The 22,714-nt window shown below is 36.1% G+C and overlaps 1 protein-coding gene across 3 annotated transcripts in view; it reads right to left on the minus strand.

Annotated features, from left to right (window-relative positions):
• Nucleotides 1–3,018: 3,018 nt before the first annotated feature.
• Nucleotides 3,019–22,714, minus strand: part of KLHL28 (kelch like family member 28) — a 36,615-nt gene continuing 16,919 nt past the window's right edge. For 2 of the 3 annotated variants that reach the window (XM_004017920.5, XM_042235326.2), the window contains exons 2-5: nucleotides 13,811–14,709; nucleotides 11,062–11,505; nucleotides 8,808–9,016; nucleotides 3,019–7,638 (exon numbers count right to left, since the gene is read on the minus strand). In XM_004017920.5, coding sequence (XP_004017969.1) covers nucleotides 7,475–7,638; nucleotides 8,808–9,016; nucleotides 11,062–11,505; nucleotides 13,811–14,709 — 1,716 coding nt within the window. In that variant the 3' untranslated portion in view covers nucleotides 3,019–7,474. Of the gene's footprint in view, nucleotides 7,639–8,807; nucleotides 9,017–11,061; nucleotides 11,506–13,810; nucleotides 14,737–22,714 lie in introns of all 3 variants that reach the window. The other variant, XM_042235325.2, reaches the window with a different exon arrangement.

Here is a 22,714-nt window from a genome sequence, read left to right on the forward strand (position 1 = left end):
AGCACCAATTCATTATTTTAAATATTGAGAAAGGAACGAATCACAGATTTTTCCCAGTGTTTCCTGTACAGACCTTATCTCGAGGTACTCAACTAAATGATGAGAAAGAGCCTTCTTTAATAGAACTCCAGCTAATAAATGCAAAAGGAATGGCAGAGATAGAAAATTACCGTTTTACCACCCAATACGATGATGGATCAGAGAAGGCAATGGCACCCCACTCCAGGACTCTTGCCTGGAAAATCCCATGACGGAGAAGCCTGGTGGGCTGCAGTCCATGGAGTTGCTAAGAGTCGGACACGACTGAGCGACTTCACTTTCACTTTTCAGTTTCATGCATTGGAGAAGGAAATGGCAACCCACTCCAGTGATCTTGCCTGGAGAATCCCAGGGACGGGGGAGCCTGGTGGGCTGCCATCTATGGGGTCGCATAGAGTCGGACATGACTGAAGCAACTTAGCAGCAGCATGATGATGGATCCAGTAGTACTAACAGCTGCTAAAACCAATTGAGAGTTTGATGGGAACTTGATAATGAAGGCAACAGGTTGACAACTGAACCCAAACTGTGATTAATGTTAGCATCTCTTGAAGTGCTGTAACCAAACATAACATGCCTCAGATACAATAGGAAGTATATGCAGCATCAACCATGCTTGCCAAAAAAAAAAAAAAAAAAATCTGGAGTCCATAGCCATTAGTTAATATATAGAACATCTGCAGAATAGGACATAAGTTAAACAAAACACAGAAAAAGCAATCAGCCAAATCTAGAACATGGGACAATCTACTAGACGAACAATCTCATCTATTAGCAAGTAAATGACATGAAGAGGGGGCAGGCAGTGACTGGTGGGCAGAGATTAAAAATAACTTAGGGGTGTTAACTGTCAAATGCAATGTATAAACCTTATTTAGCTCCTGACTCAACCAAGTAACAGAAAAAAAAATTCTGAGACAGAATTTTTAAGGGAATTTAAGGGAAATTTTAATACAGATCATACTAAATATTGGGCTTTCCAGGTGGCTTAGTGGTAAAGAATCTGCCTGCTATTGGAGAGAAGCAGATTCAGTCCCTGGGTCTGGAAGATCTTCCGGAGAAGGAAATGGCAACCCACTCCAGTATTCTTGCCTGGGAAATCTCACGGACAGAGAAGCATGGGGGGTTACAGTCCACGAGGTCACAAAAACAGTCAGACACGACTTAGCAACTAAACAACAAATACTAAATATTATAAAAATATTAAATGTTTAAAGTGTGATTATATCAGTGGAGCTCATAGAATGAAATTTTTGAACGTGTTTATCACTTTGAGATGCAGCCTCAATTATTTATCAGTTATATTAAATTGCACGTTTGGGATTCTCTTTAAAGTATTTCAGCCAAAAAAAAAAAAAAGGGTGAAAAAATGAGGAAAAGTAGGATTAACATGGAGAAGGCAATGGCACCCCACTCCAGGACTCTTGCCTGGAAAATCCCATGGACAGAGGAGCCTGGTGGGCTGCAGTCCATGGGGTTGCTGAGTCGGACACGACTGAGCTACTTCACTTTCACTTTTCACTTTCATGCACTGGAGAAGGAAATGGCAACCCACTCCAGTGTTCTTGCCTGGAGAATCCCAGGGACGGGGGAGCCTGGTGGGCTGCCGTCTGTGGGGTCGCACAGAGTTGGACATGACTGAAGCAACTTAGCAGCAGCAGTTAGCAGGATTAACAAAAGGTGCTTAATTGTTGAAGCTGGGTGATGGGTACAGGAAGATTCCATTTCTATTAAAAAGAGGGAGGGAAGAAGACATACCAAAACCATCTGAACTGTTCTAAGCCTGTCTTAACACAGAACTCAATTTACTCCTGGCCTTAATAGTTTGGACTCTTGAAAGAGTTTTTTGTATCCCATGATGAGTCTACTGCTGACTCCTACAATCCACTCATCCAAACTGAGTTGAAACTTTCACTCCCATTCCCACACTGGCCTCAAACAAGAAAAGCATCTAGTAATTTTAGAAAGAATACGAGAGGCACTGCTAGGGCTCTGCCAGGGTGGCATTCTATTCTCCATTCCTGAAACAACAAAAACCAAAAACACAAATGAGGTGACTTTTTCATTCCTCAAGCAGATGGTAGGATACGGCTTGTCACCCCTTTACACCTTCCACTATGTCTTAAACATACCAAACTCTAATAACTGCTGACAGATTTTCTGGGTAACATGAAAGCTATTTGTGAATGTCTTAGAATTTTGGGCTTCCCTGGTGCCTCAGACAGTAAAAGCATCTGCCTATAATGCAAGAGACCCAGGTTCAATCCCTGGGTCAGGAAGATCCCCTGGAGAAGGAAATGGCAACCCACTCCAGTACTCTTGCCTGAAAAATTCCACGGATGGAGGAGCCTGATGGGCTACAGTCCTTTCACTTTCACTAGAATTAAAAAGCAGAATTTCAAAAGCATCCAGTCTAGAAATCTTAAATCCAATATTTTAATGTCTTCCCAAAATGAGTATTTATATATATCATCTATAATACTCTTTAACTACTTCAGTATGTATCTATTTCAACTCTAGGAGTTGCCCTCACTTAAGAATGCAGTTGAGGGATGTGGTAGCTGGCCGCCTAACCAGGAAACCCATGCTCAAGGCAGATACAAATATATCTCTCACCCATAATTTGATCTGTATCCAATGTTTTGCTAATTAGTATATTAAGTGTCAGGGATATTTACTGGGGAAATTAAAGTTTTAAGATACATGGAATGTCTAAAGATATTTCCAGCCCTTGTATGCAAGGGTTATCAGAATCCATTTGTTAATCTTGCTTTGTTCATCTAAAGAGTCTAAATATGTAGTAGGATTTAGTTTAAGACATGTTTTCATTATAACCTGCTAAGAAGGATGTAAAGGAGTAGCTATCCCACATTCAACTCCAATTTCTGTGGCCACTATCTACTGAAAAGAACCTAAGAGTTGAGCATGACAAAGTTATTTTCAGTCAATTCAGAACAATGGACACACACACACACAGTCTTATTTTTCATATTTATTTTAAATATTTCACATTAAATGAAATTTAACCATAGTCAATACAGAGCATAACCACAATAGTACACACAAAGAACTTTAAAAATAAAAGACAAAAGAATACAACCTTCAACAAGTTAAATGCCACTTCACTATGTAAACAAAAATAAAATAAAACCCTGATGCTAAAAAGATACATATTCAGAGGTAAAATACATATACAAAAACATTTAAACACTAACATAATCCACAACTAGATCACATTCTTTGCAAGAGTACAAATATTAGTACTCTACATCTACAAAATTTCATAATCCTGTTAAAATCAAAACCATCTCTGGTTTATGATACAGCACAATTCATAAGGCAAAAATATAGGCATTATCATCCAGTTCTTTAATTTCACTTGTTTTTAAGGCAAACTTGGAACTTTTTGCTTAGTATTTTAAAATAAACGGGAGTTACACATGATAATTTGACAAAATTAACAATAAATTATCTCTAGTTAAATATGTATACGATAAAAAGACATATGGATAACAATTTTTCTCTCTGCAGAGACGTAAACTGGATTTTTAACTCCATATTCATGACAGTAAGAAAACCTGTAAACCTATAGTATTCAAAACTTCCTGTTTTCCTCACTCTTTTCAAATGTATATCAACACTGAATTAACATACTGTAAGTGAAATCTAATATATATGCAGCCACAGAATAACTGTATCTAATTAAATCTTGTCTAACTAAAGTGCTGTTTTACAAAGGAAAAAAAGGTTAAGAAGTAGAACTGGATGTTAACTTGACATGTGACATCTTTGTAAGTTCTTAACTTTCAAACTACAGAGGTTATAGAGGTTATCACAAGTTTATTGAACTTGAAGCAGTATATTTATTGTAGAGTCTGATTTTCCTGAAAATGAGCACTTAGGTGACGATACCAGAAATCCAACACCAAAACTGAAAACAAACAGCATTATATTTACATATTTTTTCCTTCAAAGTCAGCCAGTCTTGAAAGCATAATAAATATTTTTAAAATTTTCTATAATTCTGTATTTCTACTAGAAAATATATTATCCAATTTTAGGAAAGCTGGAGTTATACAAATATTAGTTTTTTAAATAATTCTATTTTATGTCATGTCAATAAAACCTAATTGGACACCAGAAGACACAAATGTTTATACATAAATTGGATCTCTGATCACTTTTCATGATGTTGGAAATAAGGAATTAGATTCACCCTTTACCATAACAGTTATTTGGGTGTAAGTCTCCCTCACTATATTTCACTCTTTGAATAAAGGCTATATTTGCTTTATATTCCTAGCTCCCATAGCATCTAACACAGTATCTTGTAAGTATAGTAGACTCTCCATATTCGTCAAGTTACCAAAATAATTTTTCAAAACCTAATGCCATTCTATTACTTGATAGTAATCCTATAATGTAATATTCATTCATGTGTAAAACAGTATTAGCAATAACATGTGGAAATTATATAACTAAACTATCCTTTGGACTACATTAATCACTTGAGTTCTATGACTATAGTCAACAAATATTAAATGGCTAAAAAGTTCCTACCAGATTAAGTCTTATCATAATTACAGAGGGCAATTGTCTTCTAGCTGATTGGATTAATTTCTATTTCCCACTGTACTCTTTTCCAAAATAGTTTAGGCAATCTTAAATAGCCTTTTCCTTTCCTTGAGTGTACAAAATTATTTTTAAAATCTTCAGTCCTGGGAATTTATATTAAAACATTTTGATCCTTTTTAACATAAGAAATGTGGCTTTAAATTCACAATTTGTCAGTAAAGTATTCGTAATGAAACTTCTCACAAATGTGAAGAAGAAGGCTCTGTTCTAAGGTTATCAGTTGTCAGGTCACGATACCTCTGGTTGTTACTCACAGTAAAGTAGGTTTAGCAAGCCTAACATAAATATTTCTAAATTTGAGGGTTTTTTCTCTTCCTTTTCCCAGGTTTTCATAATTGGTTCTCTAGGATATGGCTCGTACTATTGCCCAAGATGTTTCACATTTAGTCTTCACGGAGATGAAATTTAGGTTGTTCCAAAATAATGATCAACTTATGCCTTTGGTCTAATTTATCAAATGATTATATATTTTATACTAACATGACAGTGCGAATGATATGTACAGAAAATATTGTGAAAATAAGATGTATAGCATAGATCTGTTTACAATTAAAATAAATTTCTAGTCTTTCAAATTCCCTTACCTTCTGGGGAGAGGGAATTAAAAACATGGAATAGGATGTATTTAACTATGGATTAACATTTTTAGTATTATCAAGAAAAAACTCTTTTGATTGATATAAACAGAAAGAAAGTTGAGTTGGGGATTTAAAATTACATATGTGATGCAATCTATTTTCAACTGCTTTAAACTGCTTTCTTTAAATAAAATCTAGGCCAGTCACTATAGTGCACCTTGTTTCTATTCAACAGATTTATTCAAATCAATTAAAAAGTTATTGCTATATATCATTAAGTTATTCAAACAAGCAACATAGAAAATATTCAGCCTGTCAATTTTATTAGTAGCTCTTGTTGAATTCTTAATTAGAAAGAGACTAAAATTCACTTGCAAGGTTTTATAATCTGTGCAAATATTTATAAAGCATGAAACTACCTATATGATTAAAGATGAGTTCACATAGTTCTGTAGTACATATTTAAATCTACAACTGGCAGTTTATGGAAGAACAAGGAAAACGGAAAACTGCCTGGCTAAAAGTAGTTTTCAAGAAATAACACATATCCTAAAAATGAACCTATTTTTTATAATTATAAATGGCTTCTTAACAATAGTTCAGAACATTATGGCACTTAAGAATATAGTATGAATTTTTTTTTTTGAGGACAAATATATATTAGTTTTAAAGAGACTATGAAAGAGACAGTGGGCAGTCTTAAAAAAGAAAAAGAAAAATGAAAGAAAAAAATAAGGAAAACAAAATTACTACAGTACCAAAAATGCAAGTACCAACACTCTAAAGCAAAGTAACATATTCAAGATTAACGGACATTTACGAAAACATGCAAAACAAAAGGAATTAGTCTGTTCTTTTAAATAAGCTGTCACTTAGTTTATAGCAAACAATTTTACTTTAAAAGATCATTTCTTTAGTCAAAGGAGAACTGAATTAGAACCTTTACTCAAGTAAACATCGAGTTCCAGTTTTCCTCAATAACTTTAAAATATTCAGTTACCTAAGAAATGTAATGCTTAACTGCCTAGTGCTTTATATTTAATGCATATGTTTCTGTTTTTAAGAAGGGCATATAACATCCAGCACAACAAAAAGAGACAAAGTATATCTTTCTTTAAGTCACTATTCAGGAACCATGAAAAGCATAACATAGGCTGCTTGAATAATTTTTGGATGTAAATATTAGTATAATCACCAACATTTTTAATAAGCACAAATGAACCAAGCTAGTAAAAATGAAAAATACTATAAAAACATGTCATGCATATTTCATATTTAACATCCAAAAGAACATTGTCACAGCCTTGTAATAGATCCTACAGTTAGCACCATTTTTATATCTGAACACTTTGAAAAAGCAAACAAAAGTCTTAAAAAACTAAAATTATTTTAAGGTTACATGAAAAATCTCAATGTGCACTAAGGGTGGCAACATTTGTCAAATATTTACATCAACAATGGGAAGCCTGCCGTACTGCTATAAAAAAAAATTGGAACGGATATGCTTAACTCTTTCTATCCATGCTTAGCATAGCATAGATGGGTAACTAAATTCATCCAGCATTAACCTGCCCATATAAAAAAGGCATACACAGTAAATATCTGATTGCTTAAACAGGACTCCAAATCATGATAGTAAATGCATTTATCTTGCAAACATTATATCCCCAGCCCTTAAGCCATTTAGCAGGAAGAAAATCCAGGTGATTCACTATGGTATGTAATTTACAACCCTTAAAAGTACCGGGGAGGGGGTGGAGGGGGAGCAGCCCTTTGTTTGTTTAAAATGTCTATATCCAACAGACAGCATCAGCAATGTCTAGTCACTCAGTACACTCCAGCATCTAAGCGTCTCTCATCATGATGCACAACAAGGAGAAGGAAGAAAGCTAAATTTTTTTTAAAAGCAGCAAGGGTTTTTCCACATGTACACTTATGAACATAAAACTATTCTATACTAGTATTGGGGGGGGGAAAGTGCACAATTCAGTTGGCAAGATCTTTGTTTTTTGTGGGTTTTTTTTTTTTTTTATTACTGATTCACTATGTAATCAAGAGCAATCAAAGCTACTTGTCAGTTCAAAGTACCCAACGAAACTTTGCGTCTTCATGCCATTTTAAGTTAAAAAGAAAGCAGTGTAGCTTTGCAGCTTCAGGAACCTGGGGATCCTCTCATGCGTCACAAGGTTCATCACTACACTATTTCCACAAGTCCACACTAATTAAAGTGCAGTTAGTCCAAAATTGCAGCGACAGTATATCATGCCAGCTGAATCCAGCCATGTATCTGAGATAGGGTCGTATTTCTGCACGGTATTCAGGTAAGAAGACCCTGAGTGACCACCAACTACATAAAGGTAGTTATCAATTACTGCAGCACCAACTCCTAGGAAAGGTAGGTTAAAAAAACAGAAGGAAAAATATGTTAACCATGAAGCTGATTTCACACTAAAAGTAAATTTGTATTTAAATGTTTTCTTAAAACACATTTCAGCAATCTATTATTCATTTTACAAGCAACAGAGCAATATGTGCTTACCGGAAAAAAAAGATCCCTTAGTATAAAACAGCTTAAGTACTCCTTCATCTCTTCTCCCCAATCCTACTCTTCCTCTCCACCATAGTTAAATATTAAGACTGTAGTATGTATCTTTCCACAAGCTTTCTTCTCAATTTAAATTTATATTTTTTAAAAAACATTTACTTGTTTTCAAATATATTGACATTTTAAACATATATTAAACTATATAATTTATGCTTTATAAATTCTACTTTATATACAGTTCTAAAAAGAACAAGGCTACTCAATTATTTTATACTTTCATTGTTTTTGGGCTTTCTCACTCAATGGTACCACAGAAACTCATTATAGTAGATGACTAAAATAGTGCATCCCATTTTCTCTTTTCAATTTCCTTTGTATGTTTATTTTTCAGCGATTTCTTTAATCATAAATGAAAGGGATACTCCTAAAGCATTTCCACCAGTAAAATATTCCTCTTAAAATCACGTGATTTGAGTTTGGGTTCAAGGATAATTTCTTCTTTTCCTCAAAGTATTTATCTTTATGAAACCTGAAGTCCAATCCTTTCCAGATCAACTGTATCTCTTGAGGAAGAGAGAACATTTGAAAGTGAACAGGGAGACCACTGATGTACAGGAAAAAAAAAAAAAGAAAAAAAAAAACAACAAATAGAACAATTCAAAAATCGTGTGTGTGTGTGTGTGTGTGTGTGTGTGTGTGTGTGTATGTAACACATAAAATGACATTTGTTACATGGACAAAAAGAGCTTCTATCAGATACTTTCTGTTATCAGTATTTCTCAAAATGTATTCTACAAGTTTAAAAAAATAACAATATGTGCACTGGCATATTAAAATCACAGTAAAGAAATCTATATAGTTTTGTCTAATCAAGGTGTCTGTCAAGTTCATCATAAAGGTTTTTTCTGGACAAGTCATTTACTGTTATATCCCAAGAAACTACTATTTTAAGAATATCACTATAAAAACATATTGTCCTATATGTTTAGATATTGGGACATTATTATTACCTGTTCTGGGTTCTTTCATTGGTCTGCACACAGTCCACTGATTTTGATGAGGATCGTATCTTTCAATGCTTGACAAATGTGAAACACCATTATGTCCACCCACCACGAAAATAAAGCCTAGCATGACACCCACACCAAAGTGAATCCTTTTATCTGCCATAGATGCAACCATCTCCCAGGAGTCTTTACTTGGATCATAACGCTCCACACTGCAAACATTCACAAAAGAAAGAATTAATTCACATATTCTTTGTGTCATTCTTCCTCCTAAAGCAACTAAAACCCACCAGAGTTTAAAAGTGAAAATGGACAGACATAAAACAAGAGTAGTTTGTTCCAAATATTTATATTTTGCTGATAAAATCGCAGGATAAAAGCTTACCTTGTAGACTGGTGCAATAACAGCCATATCCTACTCCATTATATTGCATGAACAGTAAGGTGTGTGAAGGGCATAGAGCTTTTGAAGTCAGAAAATTTGGATTCAAGTACTAATACATACCCAAAGCTGAGTGAACCCTAGCCCTACTACTTTGGATTTGTGTAATCCTAGAGAAGTCATTTCCTCTCATCTGCAAACATGGGGATAATACATCAAGGATTCATGTAAGAATAAAGTCGAATGAGTATGCACGTGAAAGGACTTTGAAAATCACATACTGAACATAGATGTTTCCTAAAGATACCAAGGATCTTCCACACAACTAAGGAGAAGGAAAGATGGTGAGGAGGAAAGAGGATTTTTTTCTTACAGGTGAATTCATGGTGACTTACTGCAGAACAAACACCACAGATTTCCAAACACAAACTGGCTAATCATAATAATCTGAGTCATTCAGGAAAATTCATTCAGGATTCAGATCAAGTCGTGCAGGATTTAGATCAAGTGTGTATTCCACAGAATTCCTGGCATTTCCAAACTGGATTAGGAAATTCAAATCAAATCAGAATTTCCAAAAGTTTCCCTGGAAAATCCCAGAAGGCCTCTAAGCCTATGCTTTGTCCTGAAGGGGTACAAAGGCGAGTGGGCTGAGCCTATTCTGGTTCTAGCCTAACTTCTCAAGAAAGCCTGAAGCATTTGAGAGTCAGTCTGGAGTTCAGAATAGGGACTAGGCTATAGGCTAGACTAAAAGACTAAACTATAACAATTTCTGAAAGTATACCAGGATAAAAAGAGTAAGAGCAAAATCACCAAACAAGAAGAGTCTAGTGATAAACTTGTAACAAGAACTTAAACTTCAACAGCATTATCTCAAAATTAAAGTACATAATCTTTCATCTTACAAATTTCTGCTAGCAGCTTTTCAAATAACACAAATGCATGTCTAGGCTCCAAATACTTTTCCTTCAACTTAAGGAGCAACAAAAAGGAGGAAAAATTTAGTCTGCACAGAAATAAAAATTTATAGATGAAATACTATTGTGTAACTACTTTCTCAGTCTGTTAACAAACCACCACACATTCTTTCATTAAAATGCTTATAATAAGTAAAATACATACCACTACTACAGATAAATACTATTAGATTCCGGTAAACTTTTGAGCAGAATTAAAAATTTTGGGGGAAAAAAATACTATTAGAGATAGTATTTTTAGAACTTCAACTTTCAACAAAGGTTCAGAATTATGATTAATTTTCCATATAAGCAGTCATTTTATACTTTTTCATATCTATTTCTCCTTTATTAAAAGAATACTACAAAACACAGAAATTTCACATTTAAACTCAAGCACAGCTCAGATACATAATGATACATGTATGATTATAGAATAAGAATCCAGAAAGGCATGTTTGAATAAGGTTTAAAGTTTATGATGCATTATAATACCTTAAAAGTGTATAGAAATGACATTTTCACTTTTTTATTCTATTAAGCAGTACAGTAACAGATCATTCACACACATACACCCACACACACACACACTTATACATACACATACTATCCCAAATCTAAAGTGATCTAACTTCACCATATTTTCAGACTTGTGAATTTTAAAATCCAGTCCGTTTATACTGAATGAATGAATGTAAAATTTAATAAGTGGGAACTGATTTTTAGGTGTGTATTAAATATTCATGTAGATCTATTACAGACATACTCTCATATGGACCTGACTGTTTCCCAAATACCTATTAACATTATTTTAAAATTAGAGTTCATTTATAGGCACAAATCACTTAAAATCCAGAAATCACTGTTAATGATACTTTCAAAAATCCACAAGCATATGCAACTGGACGAAGTTAAATACCTGTTCATGTGGGCAGGACCGTACCCTCCAATGGCATATATCATTCCATCCAGCACTGCTGCAGCAAAACAGCTTCTTGTCGTCGTCATGGGGGCCACAGGTTGCCATTTTCTTACTTTGGGAATATACTTCTCTACAGACTGCAAGTAAGACTGTCCATCATAACCACCTAGAGCATAAAGTTCTCCTGCAAGTACCACTACTCCAAGGGTACTTCGACTCTCATTCATTCTCTCGAGAGAAGTCCAGGTATTTGTATCAGGATTCCAGCATTCTACTGAATTTTCATGTTTTCTGATAGTGATGCCAGGACGCACGTTAGTTTCAATACCACCTATAACATACACTTTTTGGTCTAAAACGCATATTCCAAATTCATAGCGAGGAATGTTTAGGGGAGCCAAACCAATCCAAGAGTCATTCTGAGGAAAGTACATCTCCACACTAAAGAACAAGCAGACAAACATTAAAATTTAAAACATCAAAATGGCCCATAAACAACATCTGGCAAAATAGAAGATACACATATGCTCTGATACAGCTATTGCATTCTTGTGTATCTATTCTAAGGAATGCCTAGACAGATTGTTTTGCAAATAGGACACAAATAGAGAAATATTTATAGCAGCACAACACAATCATCTATCAAAAGGAGAATGCATAAACGTGATGTGTCCACCCTATGACTAAGCAATTCCATTCCAAGATATGCACGCAAAAGAAATGCACATATATATATATGTACAATGATGTTCACAGTACCATTATTTTTAATAATCAAAAACTGAAAATAATCCAAATTTTCCATCAATTATAAAATGGATATGTAAACTGTGCGTATCTTGTAACAAAATACTATATAGCAATGAAAACGAACAAACTACAAGTACATGCAACAGCAATGAACCTCACGCATATGATGTTCAGGGAAACAAGCCAAACTGATTCTGTAACACAGTTTGCAGCAGTTACCTTCAGAGAGGACAGGGAGGGACCTTAAGGGTGGCTTCTGAGTGTTGGTTATATTCTTTTCGTGAAATGGTTTGTAATGCTTACTTGGTGATAACTCATTGAGCTGTATACTTGGGATTTGTGAACTTTTCTATATATGTGGACCATTTCAACTAATTTTTATAGTTATCATATTCATTACAGAAAGAAAATGTTATGTCCACCTACTATAATATCATATACCAGTGAAACTAAATGAACTACTTCCTCATGCAATCTCAATTTTATAAACTTTCTGTTCAATGAGAAAACACGTTCTTGAAGAATACGTATGGTATTATTGCATTTATATATAAAAATTTACAAAACCTAACTATATATTGGGGCATATATGTGACAAAATTACAACAAAATGCAAAGGAATAATCCATTAAAAATTCAGAATAGTGGTTGCTTCTGGGGGAGAGACGGAGATGGTATCAAGGAGGGGCGTAAGGGAATTTTAAAGGTATTGTCAGCCCAACCTCAACAATACCAGTTTTAAACTACAATTAAAATGTACACTGAGACTTTTTAAAAGATAAAGAACCCACCAATTGACTTTGATTAAAAAAAAAAAAATCTCCTCTTATTGGAGGAAACTCATTCTACTAAATGTCTGGAAATATTTTAGAATATTAAATATTAAAGAAATATATTAAACATAAACGTTTTCACAAAGCAATCTCAGTTAGGAGAAAAGCAAAGGTAACATCCAGCTATATTTTCAATGTACAAAAGTTATCTGTATAACACAACACTGTTAATCAACTGTATCTAATATAAAATAAAAAACAGACTAAAGATACCAGTGGAATGCTCTAAATCATGATTACTATGGGTCTAATTCAATCCACCAGCTACTTTTGTAAACACATTTTATTGGAACCCAGCCATTTCATTTGTTTATGTACTGTCTATGGCCACTCTTGTACTGCAATGACAGACTCAGTTGGTTACAACAGACCATATGCCCACAAAGTTTGAAATAGTTACTGTTTGGCTGGCTCTTCACAGAAAAAGTCTGACAATGCCTATTTATTAGGAAAGAAAGCACCTATTTACTACTGTTGTTAAAAAATATTTACATGAAGGAAATAAATTGCATGGAAATTCCAAGACTTGTATTAGTATCCTATTTTTTATTTCCTTAGTGGTTATTCTGATTAATTGTACTCATTCAGACACATTCTTTTCCCAGTCTGCCTTCATCACATATTCTTAGCTCTCTTCTTTAGCATCATCTGATATAGCCAGCAATAATAAATCCCCTCTGACCTAGTCTGACTCAGAGATGTAAATGATTTCACAAAGAGAAAAAAAAAGGGCATAAAATGGTAGAAAAGTTCACAACTAAGTAGGATGGATAAAATTTTTGCACTTGGAGGGAAGAAGGGTTGAGAGTGTTACAGAGAATGGACAAAAATCTGATTAAAACAAATAGGTAAGTGTTTTAAGAAGAGAAGAAAAAATCAAAAAGAAGCAGAGAAAGTAAACAGGAAAATCAAACTATTTTAAAAATATTAAAAAATCAGCAAATTTTAAGAGTATACAATCTATTAGTGTATGTTGTGCTAAGTCGCTTCAGTCGTGACTGACTCTTTGCAATGCTATGGACCATAGCCTGCCAGGCTCCTCTGTCCATGGGACTGTCTAGGCAAGAATACTGGAGTGGGTTGCCATTTCCTCCTCCAGGGGATCTTCCCGACCCAGGGATCAAACCCACGTCACATCCATCCTTTAAAAGCCTTCTATTTACCTATCTAAACAGGCAAACAGTCCAGATTTTCCTCCTACTGCACAGAGTACTTTGGGAGCACAGCGAGGTCGTGTCATCAAGACTGTCTGATGAGACAGTCTGTGTTCTGGCATAAAGTGGTACTTCAGAGCTTCATTCAAAAGATGTTTACAAGTGCGATCATCACGAATAAGATGATTTGCTTCATACAATCTAGTGAGAAACTTAACACTGAGCAACGGTAATCGCACACTGTTAAGTAGCTGAGCTAAGTACTTCTGGCGTTCTTGGACATCATACTTGATCCAAGACTCAAGTGCATAAAAAACAGTCTCTTCAGTAGCTACATTCAAACAGTCATTGGAAACGATTTCATCCAAATCAGCATGCGTGAGCTCAAAAAACTCTTCAGTCTGGCAAACAGCTTCAAAATTCTGGCATATGTATTTAGTGGCTGCCAAATAAAGGTCATGGCAACCATACGTCTCTGCAAAACGAGAAATTCCAATACAATTACCAGGATCAAGTTGGCTTTCAAGAAATGCGCAACATTCTTTCAGGACAAGTTTTATCTGCAGTAGGTTTGCTGCTGGAAGGAGAGATTCAACTGTGTCTTGTGAAATAAAAACAGTCCCTGTATAGGCATATTCCACAATGGCCTGGAGAGCAGTCTCATCAATGCACTGAAACTCAACTTCACTGTTCTCTTTTTCAGAGAGGTTTCCAGTGAACATAGCTTTGAAATATGGGCTGATGCTGGCAAGTACCACTTTGTGAGCATGAATTTTAACATCACCTACTCGAAGAATGACGTCACAGAGTTCGTGATGTTGACGAAGAAGATTCAAGCCTTGTAGAAGTTGTTCAGAATGTAAGTGGGTTAAGTTAGCAAGCATGTAGGTCGGGGATGTGTGGTCCATCTACAGAAAAACAAAAGGCAAGGACAGCTATTTCAAAATAACCTTACAAATGATTCCTTTTTCAAGTAGCACAAAATAAATGAGATTTGTTGTTTATTTGCATGTTTGTTGGTTTTTAAATACCTTATACTACATAGTAGACAGAGGCTTTTAGAGTTATTAATAGAAAGGATGTTAACAATCACTCAACTCTGTTATTATAGATATTAGGAAACAGAGGCTCCAAAATCATAAAAGTCTCTTGACATGGACTTTTGAATCAGAACTCTGCCAACTCTTCTGTTTCCCTTCATTAGATTCAAGTCTGAGCTATCCCTGAAACAAAACACAATTGTGAAGAAAACAAAAACAAAACTGCTTAAAGGAAAATTAATTTTGAAACAATGCTTGTAGTTATTTGGCTATTTTTCTCAATAATGATATCAATGTCTGTCAATCTAATCAACAGATACTTTAACTGAAATGCAATTTCATGTTAACTCACATACTTTACCCAAAGATTCAATAATTATTTTGAAAAAGCATGCTTGAATCGCCAGTCTATGTCTGACACAGGATACAGCATGCTTGGGGCTGGTGCATGGGGATGACCCAAAGAGATGTTATGGGGAGGGAGGTGGGAAGGGGGTTCATGTTTGGGAACGCATGTAAGAATTAAAGATTTTAAAATTAAAAAAATAAAAAACTGGAAAAAGAAAAAGAAAAAGCATGCTGAATTTATAAAGATTCCACTACTGTCAACTGATTCGATGCCGACAAAAAATTAATGCGAACACAGTCTGGTACTCTATAGGGGCAATAAGGCTCACTTACTGATCTAGACCATATCAGTTCAAATCCTGATAAGTCTGGATCATACCCACTCCATCTACTTAACATCCTGTGCTTCTGGAAGATGAAAAAGAATAAAAATAGAAGAGAAGAGAACAGATGAGACAGGAAAGATGAAGAAAAAGTGAGAGGCAATAAGAATTGGGGTATGTTGAATAACTGCTCTGGCAAAAGACATCCCCAAACTAATCCCTGGAAGCTTTGAATGGTACTTTACATGGCAAAAAAAAAAAAAAAAAAAAAAAGACTGTACAGGCGTGGCTGAGGATTTTGAGATGGTGAGATTATCCTGGATTATCTAAGTACAATCACATTTACTTCATAAGAAGGCAGAAGGAGATCTGACACAGACAGAAGAAGGTAATCTGACCACAGCAGCAGAGATTGGAGGGATGCAGTCACAAACCAATTAACCCGGGCGGCCCCCAGAAGCTGGAAGAGGTGAGGCACGCATTCTCCCCTGGAACCTCCAGAGGGCACACAGCCCTGCCAACACCTTATTTCAGTCCAGCCTTACTAATTTGAGACTTTCGGCCTCTGTGACTGTAAGAGAATCAAGTTCTGTTATTTTAAGCAACTGAGTTTGTGGTAATTTGTTACAGCAGCCATAAGAAGTTAATACACCAATATTTCAGAATGGCTCATAGCAGCTGTTTAGAATAGATGAAAGGAACATAAGGCATCCACACAATACGAACTGTTTCTTTCCTCATTCACTCTTCAAACACAAGTTTCAGGGATAATAGTAATAATTCTTAAAAAAGCAAATTAGTTCCTATTTTAAAAGTATCAAATAAATTACAAAATTCTGGACCTTAGTAAATAATATGAATGTTGGTAGGCCGGGGAGAATCTATCACTTCATTCCTGGGGTATTTTTAAGTGAAAATACTCAAATATTAAAACTTTGATCTTCACTAAGAATGTCATCATTTCACATCTGTTTCATCTGAATTTTATAAATGTTAAAAATTTTTGTTAACATGACATTATAACTGATATCACCAACGTCCACTTCTGATCTCTCCAAATAATCCTATATACATCTAACAGGATAATTCTCAATCAGGGTACAGACAAGTCTCAAGAAACTTGTTGGTTTTCCAGTAGGTACTTTATTCCAGAACAGAATATTTCAAGAAAACAGCAACCAGGAGGCATATGCTCAGATCTAGATCTGTTCTTTTTACTTACTATAGTACTGACCTCTTATTTAACTTCTTTTTTAAGCCTTCATTAAATAAAAAAAAAAAAAAACTAGTTAATTATCTAGACTAAAAAGAAAAACATGAACAACAGGAAAGGTGAGTAGACACACACAAAAAACAAAAGGATTAAGAAAGTGGTCCTGGCTACTTCACATCATTAACTTTAGCTTACCTTCAATTTCGTTATCAAAGTGAGATCATATTAATAATGCATGAACGCATGCTAACTCACTTCAATCGTATCCGACTCTTTGAGACCCTATGGACTGTAGCCCCCCAGGCTCCTCTGTCCATGGAATTCCCAAGAATACTGAGTGGGTTGCCATGCTCTTCTCCAGGAGATCTTCCTGGCCCAGAGATTGAACCCACATCTCTTAAGTTTCCTAGCAAAGGCACGCAGGCTTCTTTACCACTAGCACAACCTGGGACGCCCAATATTAATAATACCTGAACTATACGCACCTCACAAAGTTTTTCAGGATCAAATTAGACAATGCACATGAAAACACAACAAACTGTAAGAATTATGAGTATAGGATACTATGGTGAGGCAACAGAAACGTAACAGTATCAGTGAAGAACAGGGCCCTTGGAAATACAAGATAATGCATTTTAGTCCTAACTGGGACATATACTATTATATGGAATTGGTACATTTCTAAATCCAAGTATTAATTCTGTCATCCATAAAACAAAAATACAACCATATTTTGAAGAAGGTTACATGAAAATGGTTTTATAAAGTTTCAGTTCAGTTCAGTTCAGTCGCTCAGTCACTCTTTGTGACCCCATGAATCACCAACTCCCGGAGTCTACTCAAACTCATGTCCATCGAGTCAGTGATGCCATCCAGATGTCTCATCCTCTGTCGTCCCCTTCTCCTCCCACCCTTAATCCCTCCCAGCATCAGGGTCCTTTCCAAAGAGTCAGCTCTTCGCATGAGGTGGCCAAAGTATTGGAGTTTCAGGTAATTCAGCATCAATCCTTCCAATGAACACCCAGGACTGATCTCCTTTAGAATGGACTGGCTGGATCTCCTTGCAGTCCAAGGGACTCTCAAGAGTCTTCTCCAACACCACAGTTCAAAAGCATCAATTCTTCGGCACTCAGCTTTCTTCACAGTCCAACTCTCACATCCATACATGACCACTGGAAAAACCATAGCCTTGACTAAATGGACCTTTGTTGGCAATGTCATGTCTCTGCTTTTGAATATGCTGTCTAGGTTGGTCATAACTTTCCTTCCAAGGAGTAAGCATCTTTTAATTTCATGGCTGCAGTCACCATCTGCAGTGATTTTGGAGCCCCAAAAAATAAAGTCTGACACTGTTTCCACTGTTTCCCCATCTATTTCCCATGAAGAGGTGGGACCAGATGCCATATCTTCATTTTCTGAATGCTGAGCTCTAAGCCAACTTCTTCACTCTCCTCTTTCACTTTTATCAAGAGGCTTTTTAGCTCCTCTTCACTTTCTGCCATAAGGGTGGTGTCATCTGCATATCTGAGGTGATTGATATTTCTCTCGGCAATCTTGATTCCAGCTTGTGCTTCTTCCAGCCCAGCGTTTCTCATGATGTACTCTGCATATAAGTTAAATAAGTAGGGTGACAATATACAGCCTTGACGCACTCCTTTTCCTATTTGGAACCAGTCTGTTGTTCCATGTCCAGTTCTAACTGTTGCTTCCTGACCTGCAGAGAGATTTCTCAAGAGGCAGGTCAGGTGGTCTGGTATTCCCATCTCTTTCAGAATTTTCCACAGTTGATTGTAATCCACACAGTCAAAGGCTTTGGCATAGTCAATAAAGCAGAAGTAGATGTTTTTCTGGAACTCTCTTGCTTTTTCCATGATCCAGTGGATGTTGGCAATTTGACCTCTGGTTCCTCTGCTCGATGTTTTTCTGGAACTCTCTTGCTTTTTCCATGATCCAGCGGATGTTGGCAATTTGATCTCTGGTTCCTCTGCCTTTTCTAAAACCAGCTTGAACATCTGGAAGTTCCTGGTTCACGTACTGCTGAAGCCTGGCTTGGAGAATTTTGAGCATTACATTACTACCGTGTAAGATGAGTGCAATTGTGCAGTAGTTTGAGTATTCTCTGGCATTGCCTTTCTTTGGGATTGGAATGAAAACTGACCTTTTCAGTCCTGTAGCCACTGCTGAGTTTTCCAAATTTGTTGGCATATTGAGTGCAGAACTTTCACAGTATCATCTTTCAGGATTTGAAAGAGCTCAACTGGAATGCCATCACCTCCACTAGCTTTGTTCGTAGTGATGCTTTCTAAGGCCCACTTGACTTCACATTCCAGGATGTCTGGCTCTAAGTGAGTGATCACACCATCATGATTATCTTGGCCGTGAAGATCTTTTTTGTACAGTTCTTCTGTGTATTCTTGCCACCTCTTCTTAATATCTTCTGCTTCTGTTAGGTCCATACCATTTCTGTCCTTTATTGTGCCCATCTTTACATGAAATGTTCCCTTGGTATCTCTAATTTTCTTGAAGAGATCTCTAGTCTTTCCCATTCTGTGTTTTTCTCTACTTCTTTGCACACATTGCTGAGGAAGGCTTTCTTATCTCTTCTTGCTATTCTTTGGAACTCTGCATTCTTATCTTTTCTTTTCTCCTTTGCTTTTCGCCTCTCTTCTTTTCACAGCTATTTGTAAGGCCTCCCCCCCCCATTTTGCTTTTTTGCATTTCTTTTCCATGGGGATGGTGTTGATCCCTGTCTCCTGTACAATGTCATGAACCTCCGTCCATAGTTCATCAGGCACTCTATCTATCAGATCTAGTCCCTTAAATCTATTTCTCACTTCCACTATATAGTCATAAGGGATTTGATTTAGGTCATACCTGAATGGTCTAGTGGTTTTCCCTACTTTCTTCAATTTCAGTCTGAATTTGGCAATAAAGAGTTCATGATCTGAGCCATAGTCAGCTCCTGGTCTTGTTTTTGCTGACTGTATAGAGCTTCTCCATCTTTGGCTGCAACGAATATATAATCAATCTGATTTCGGTGTTGACTATCTGGTGATGTCCATGTATAGAGTCTTCCCTTGTGTTGTTGGAAGAGGGTGTTTGCTATGACCAGTGTGTTCTCCTGGCAATACACTATTGGCCTTTGCCCTGCTTCATTCCATATTCCAAGGCCAAATTTGCCTGTTACCCCAAGTGTTTCTTGACTTCCTACTTTTGCATTCCAGTCCCCTATAATGAAAAGGACATCTTTTTTGGCTGTTAGTTCTACAAGGTCTTGTAGGTCTTCATAGAACCGTTCAACTTCAGCTTCTTCAGCATTACTGGCGGGGGCATAGGCTTGGATTACCATGATATTGAATGGTTTGCCTTGGAAATGAACAGAGATCATTCTGTCGTTTTTGAGATTGCATCCAAGTACTGCACTTCAGACTCTTTTGTTGACCATGACGGCCACTCCGTTTCTTCTAAGGGAATCCTGCCCACAGTAGTAGATATAATGGTCATCTGAGTTAAATTCACCCATTCCAGTCCATTTTAGTTTGCTGATTCCTAGAATGTCGACGTTTACTCTTGCCATCTCCTTTGACCACTTCCAATTTGCCTTGATTCATGGACCTAACATTCCAGGTTCCTATGCAACATTGCTCTTTACAGCATCGGACCTTGCTTCTATCACCAGTCGCATCCACAACTGGGTATTGTTTTTGCTTTGGTTCCATCCCTTCATTCTTTCTGGGAGTTATTTCTCCACTGATCTCCAGTAGTATATTGGGCACCTAACAACTTAAGTTCCACGAAACCTGAAGTGCTGTGAATACAGCACTTGTCTCATTCTCTTCTCGTGATCCTCACTTTCACTAGTTTCATTCTTTCCATGATGACCTTTCAGTCCAATAAAGCTCATGTAATTACAACAGCTCTATATAAGTATTTTCTTACCATCTGCCAGATTTTGTCTATAAACTTTCTCCTCTCCCATCTTCTATCCAATTTGAATTTTCAAAAGGCTAGGTCAAAATTAATTTCATCTGAAAGTCTATAAACATTTAGGTACTCAATTCCTTTACATGCAATTAATTAAAAATGGTGTTTTGTGAAACATATCCCTCTCTACTCTCATTTGTCTGATTTAACACTGAGATGTTATTCAGAATGAAAAGTGAGCAACAAACAGGAAACTGAATGATACAGAAAATTAGAGAAGAGGATGAAAAAGGACACCTGTTTAATACAATGAGACAGGAAAGGGAAATAAAAGGCATATGGATTGGAAAGAAAGAAACAAAACTATCTTTGTTGGCAGATGACATGACTGTCTATGTAGAAAATCCAGAACAAAACAAAAAAACCCCAAACACGGGAACTAGTAAGCAATTACATCAAGTTTGCAAGATATAAGGTTAATATACAAAAGTCAATTACTTTTCTATAAAGCAGCAAAGAACAAGTAAAATCTGAAATTTAAAACATATTATCATTTACATTAACACCTAAAATTGAAATGCTGCTGCTGCTGCTGCTAAGTCGCTTCAGTCGTGTCCGACTCTGTGTGACCCCATAGATGGCAGCCCACCAGGCTCCCCCATCCCTGGGATTCTCCAGGCAAGAACACTGGAGTGGGTTGCCATTTCCTTCTCCAGTGCATGAAACTGAAAAGTGAAAGTGAAGTCGCTCAGTCGTATCCGACTCTTAGCAACCCCATGGACTGCAGCCCACCAGGCTCCTCCATCCATGGGATTTTCCAGGCAAGAGTACTGGAGTGGGTTGCCATTGCCTTCTCCAAAAATTGAAATACTTATATATAAATCTAACAAATATGTAGAAGATCTATATGAGAAAAAGGTATAAAATTCTAATAAAAGAAAGCAAAGAACTAAATAAATGGAGAGATATTCCATGTTCATGGATAAGACTCTCAACATTATCAAGATGTCGATTCTTCCTGACTTGCACTACAGATTCAACGTAATCCCAATCAAAATTCTAGCAAGTTATTTTGTGGATGTTGCAAACTGATTCCAAAGTTTTCACAGAGAGACAAAATACCCAGAATAGCCAACTCAATATTGAAAAAGAAGAATAAAGTCAAATGACTGATACTACCCAATTTCAGGCATTATTATAAAGCTCTAGTAATGAAGACAGAATGGCACCAGTGAAAGCACAGACAAATAGACCAGTGGAGCAGGGCAAAGAGTCTAGAAACAGACCCATATACACAGTTAGCTGATCTTTAACACAGCAAGAAAGGCAATACAATGGAGCTTTTCAACAAATGCAGGTGGAATGGATATCCACAAATAAAAAAATGAAACTGCACACAGACCTTCCTTATATCCTTCAGAAAAATTAACTCAAAATGGATCACAGACCTAAATGTAAAATGCAAAACTATAAAACACTTAGAAGATAACACAAGTGTAAATTCTAGATGACCTTGGGTATGGCAATGATTATTTTTAGATATGACACCAAGGCACAATCCATACAGGAAAGAACGGTAAGTTGGACATCCCTATTAAAAACAAAACAAACACACATACACTCACTTACACACAAAAAACCCACAAAAACTTCTACTTTGGGAAAAACATTGTCAAGAGAATGAGAAGACAAACAACACACTGGGAGGAAATATCTGTAGAAAACCCCAACTGATAAAGAACTATTATTCAATTAAACAAAGAACTTTTAGAATTAAACAATAAGAAAATTAACAACCTGATTAAGAAATGGATTAAAGAAAGACCTTAACAGAACCTCACCAGAAAAGATACAGATGGTAAGTAAGCAGATGCAACGTTGTCATTGGTCATCAGGAAATTGCATATTAAGACAACAATGAAATACTACCTCACTCACAGTTATTAGAATGGTTAAAACCCAGAACACTGAGAACAGCCAATGTGAGGGACAATATGCGGCAAAAGGAACTTTCATTCATGGCTAGGGGGAATCCAAAATTGTACAGCAACTCTGGAAGACACTT

The sequence above is a fragment of the Ovis aries genome, chromosome 18 (assembly GCF_016772045.2).
Source record: "Ovis aries strain OAR_USU_Benz2616 breed Rambouillet chromosome 18, ARS-UI_Ramb_v3.0, whole genome shotgun sequence".
NCBI classification, from domain to species: Eukaryota; Metazoa; Chordata; class Mammalia; order Artiodactyla; family Bovidae; genus Ovis; species Ovis aries.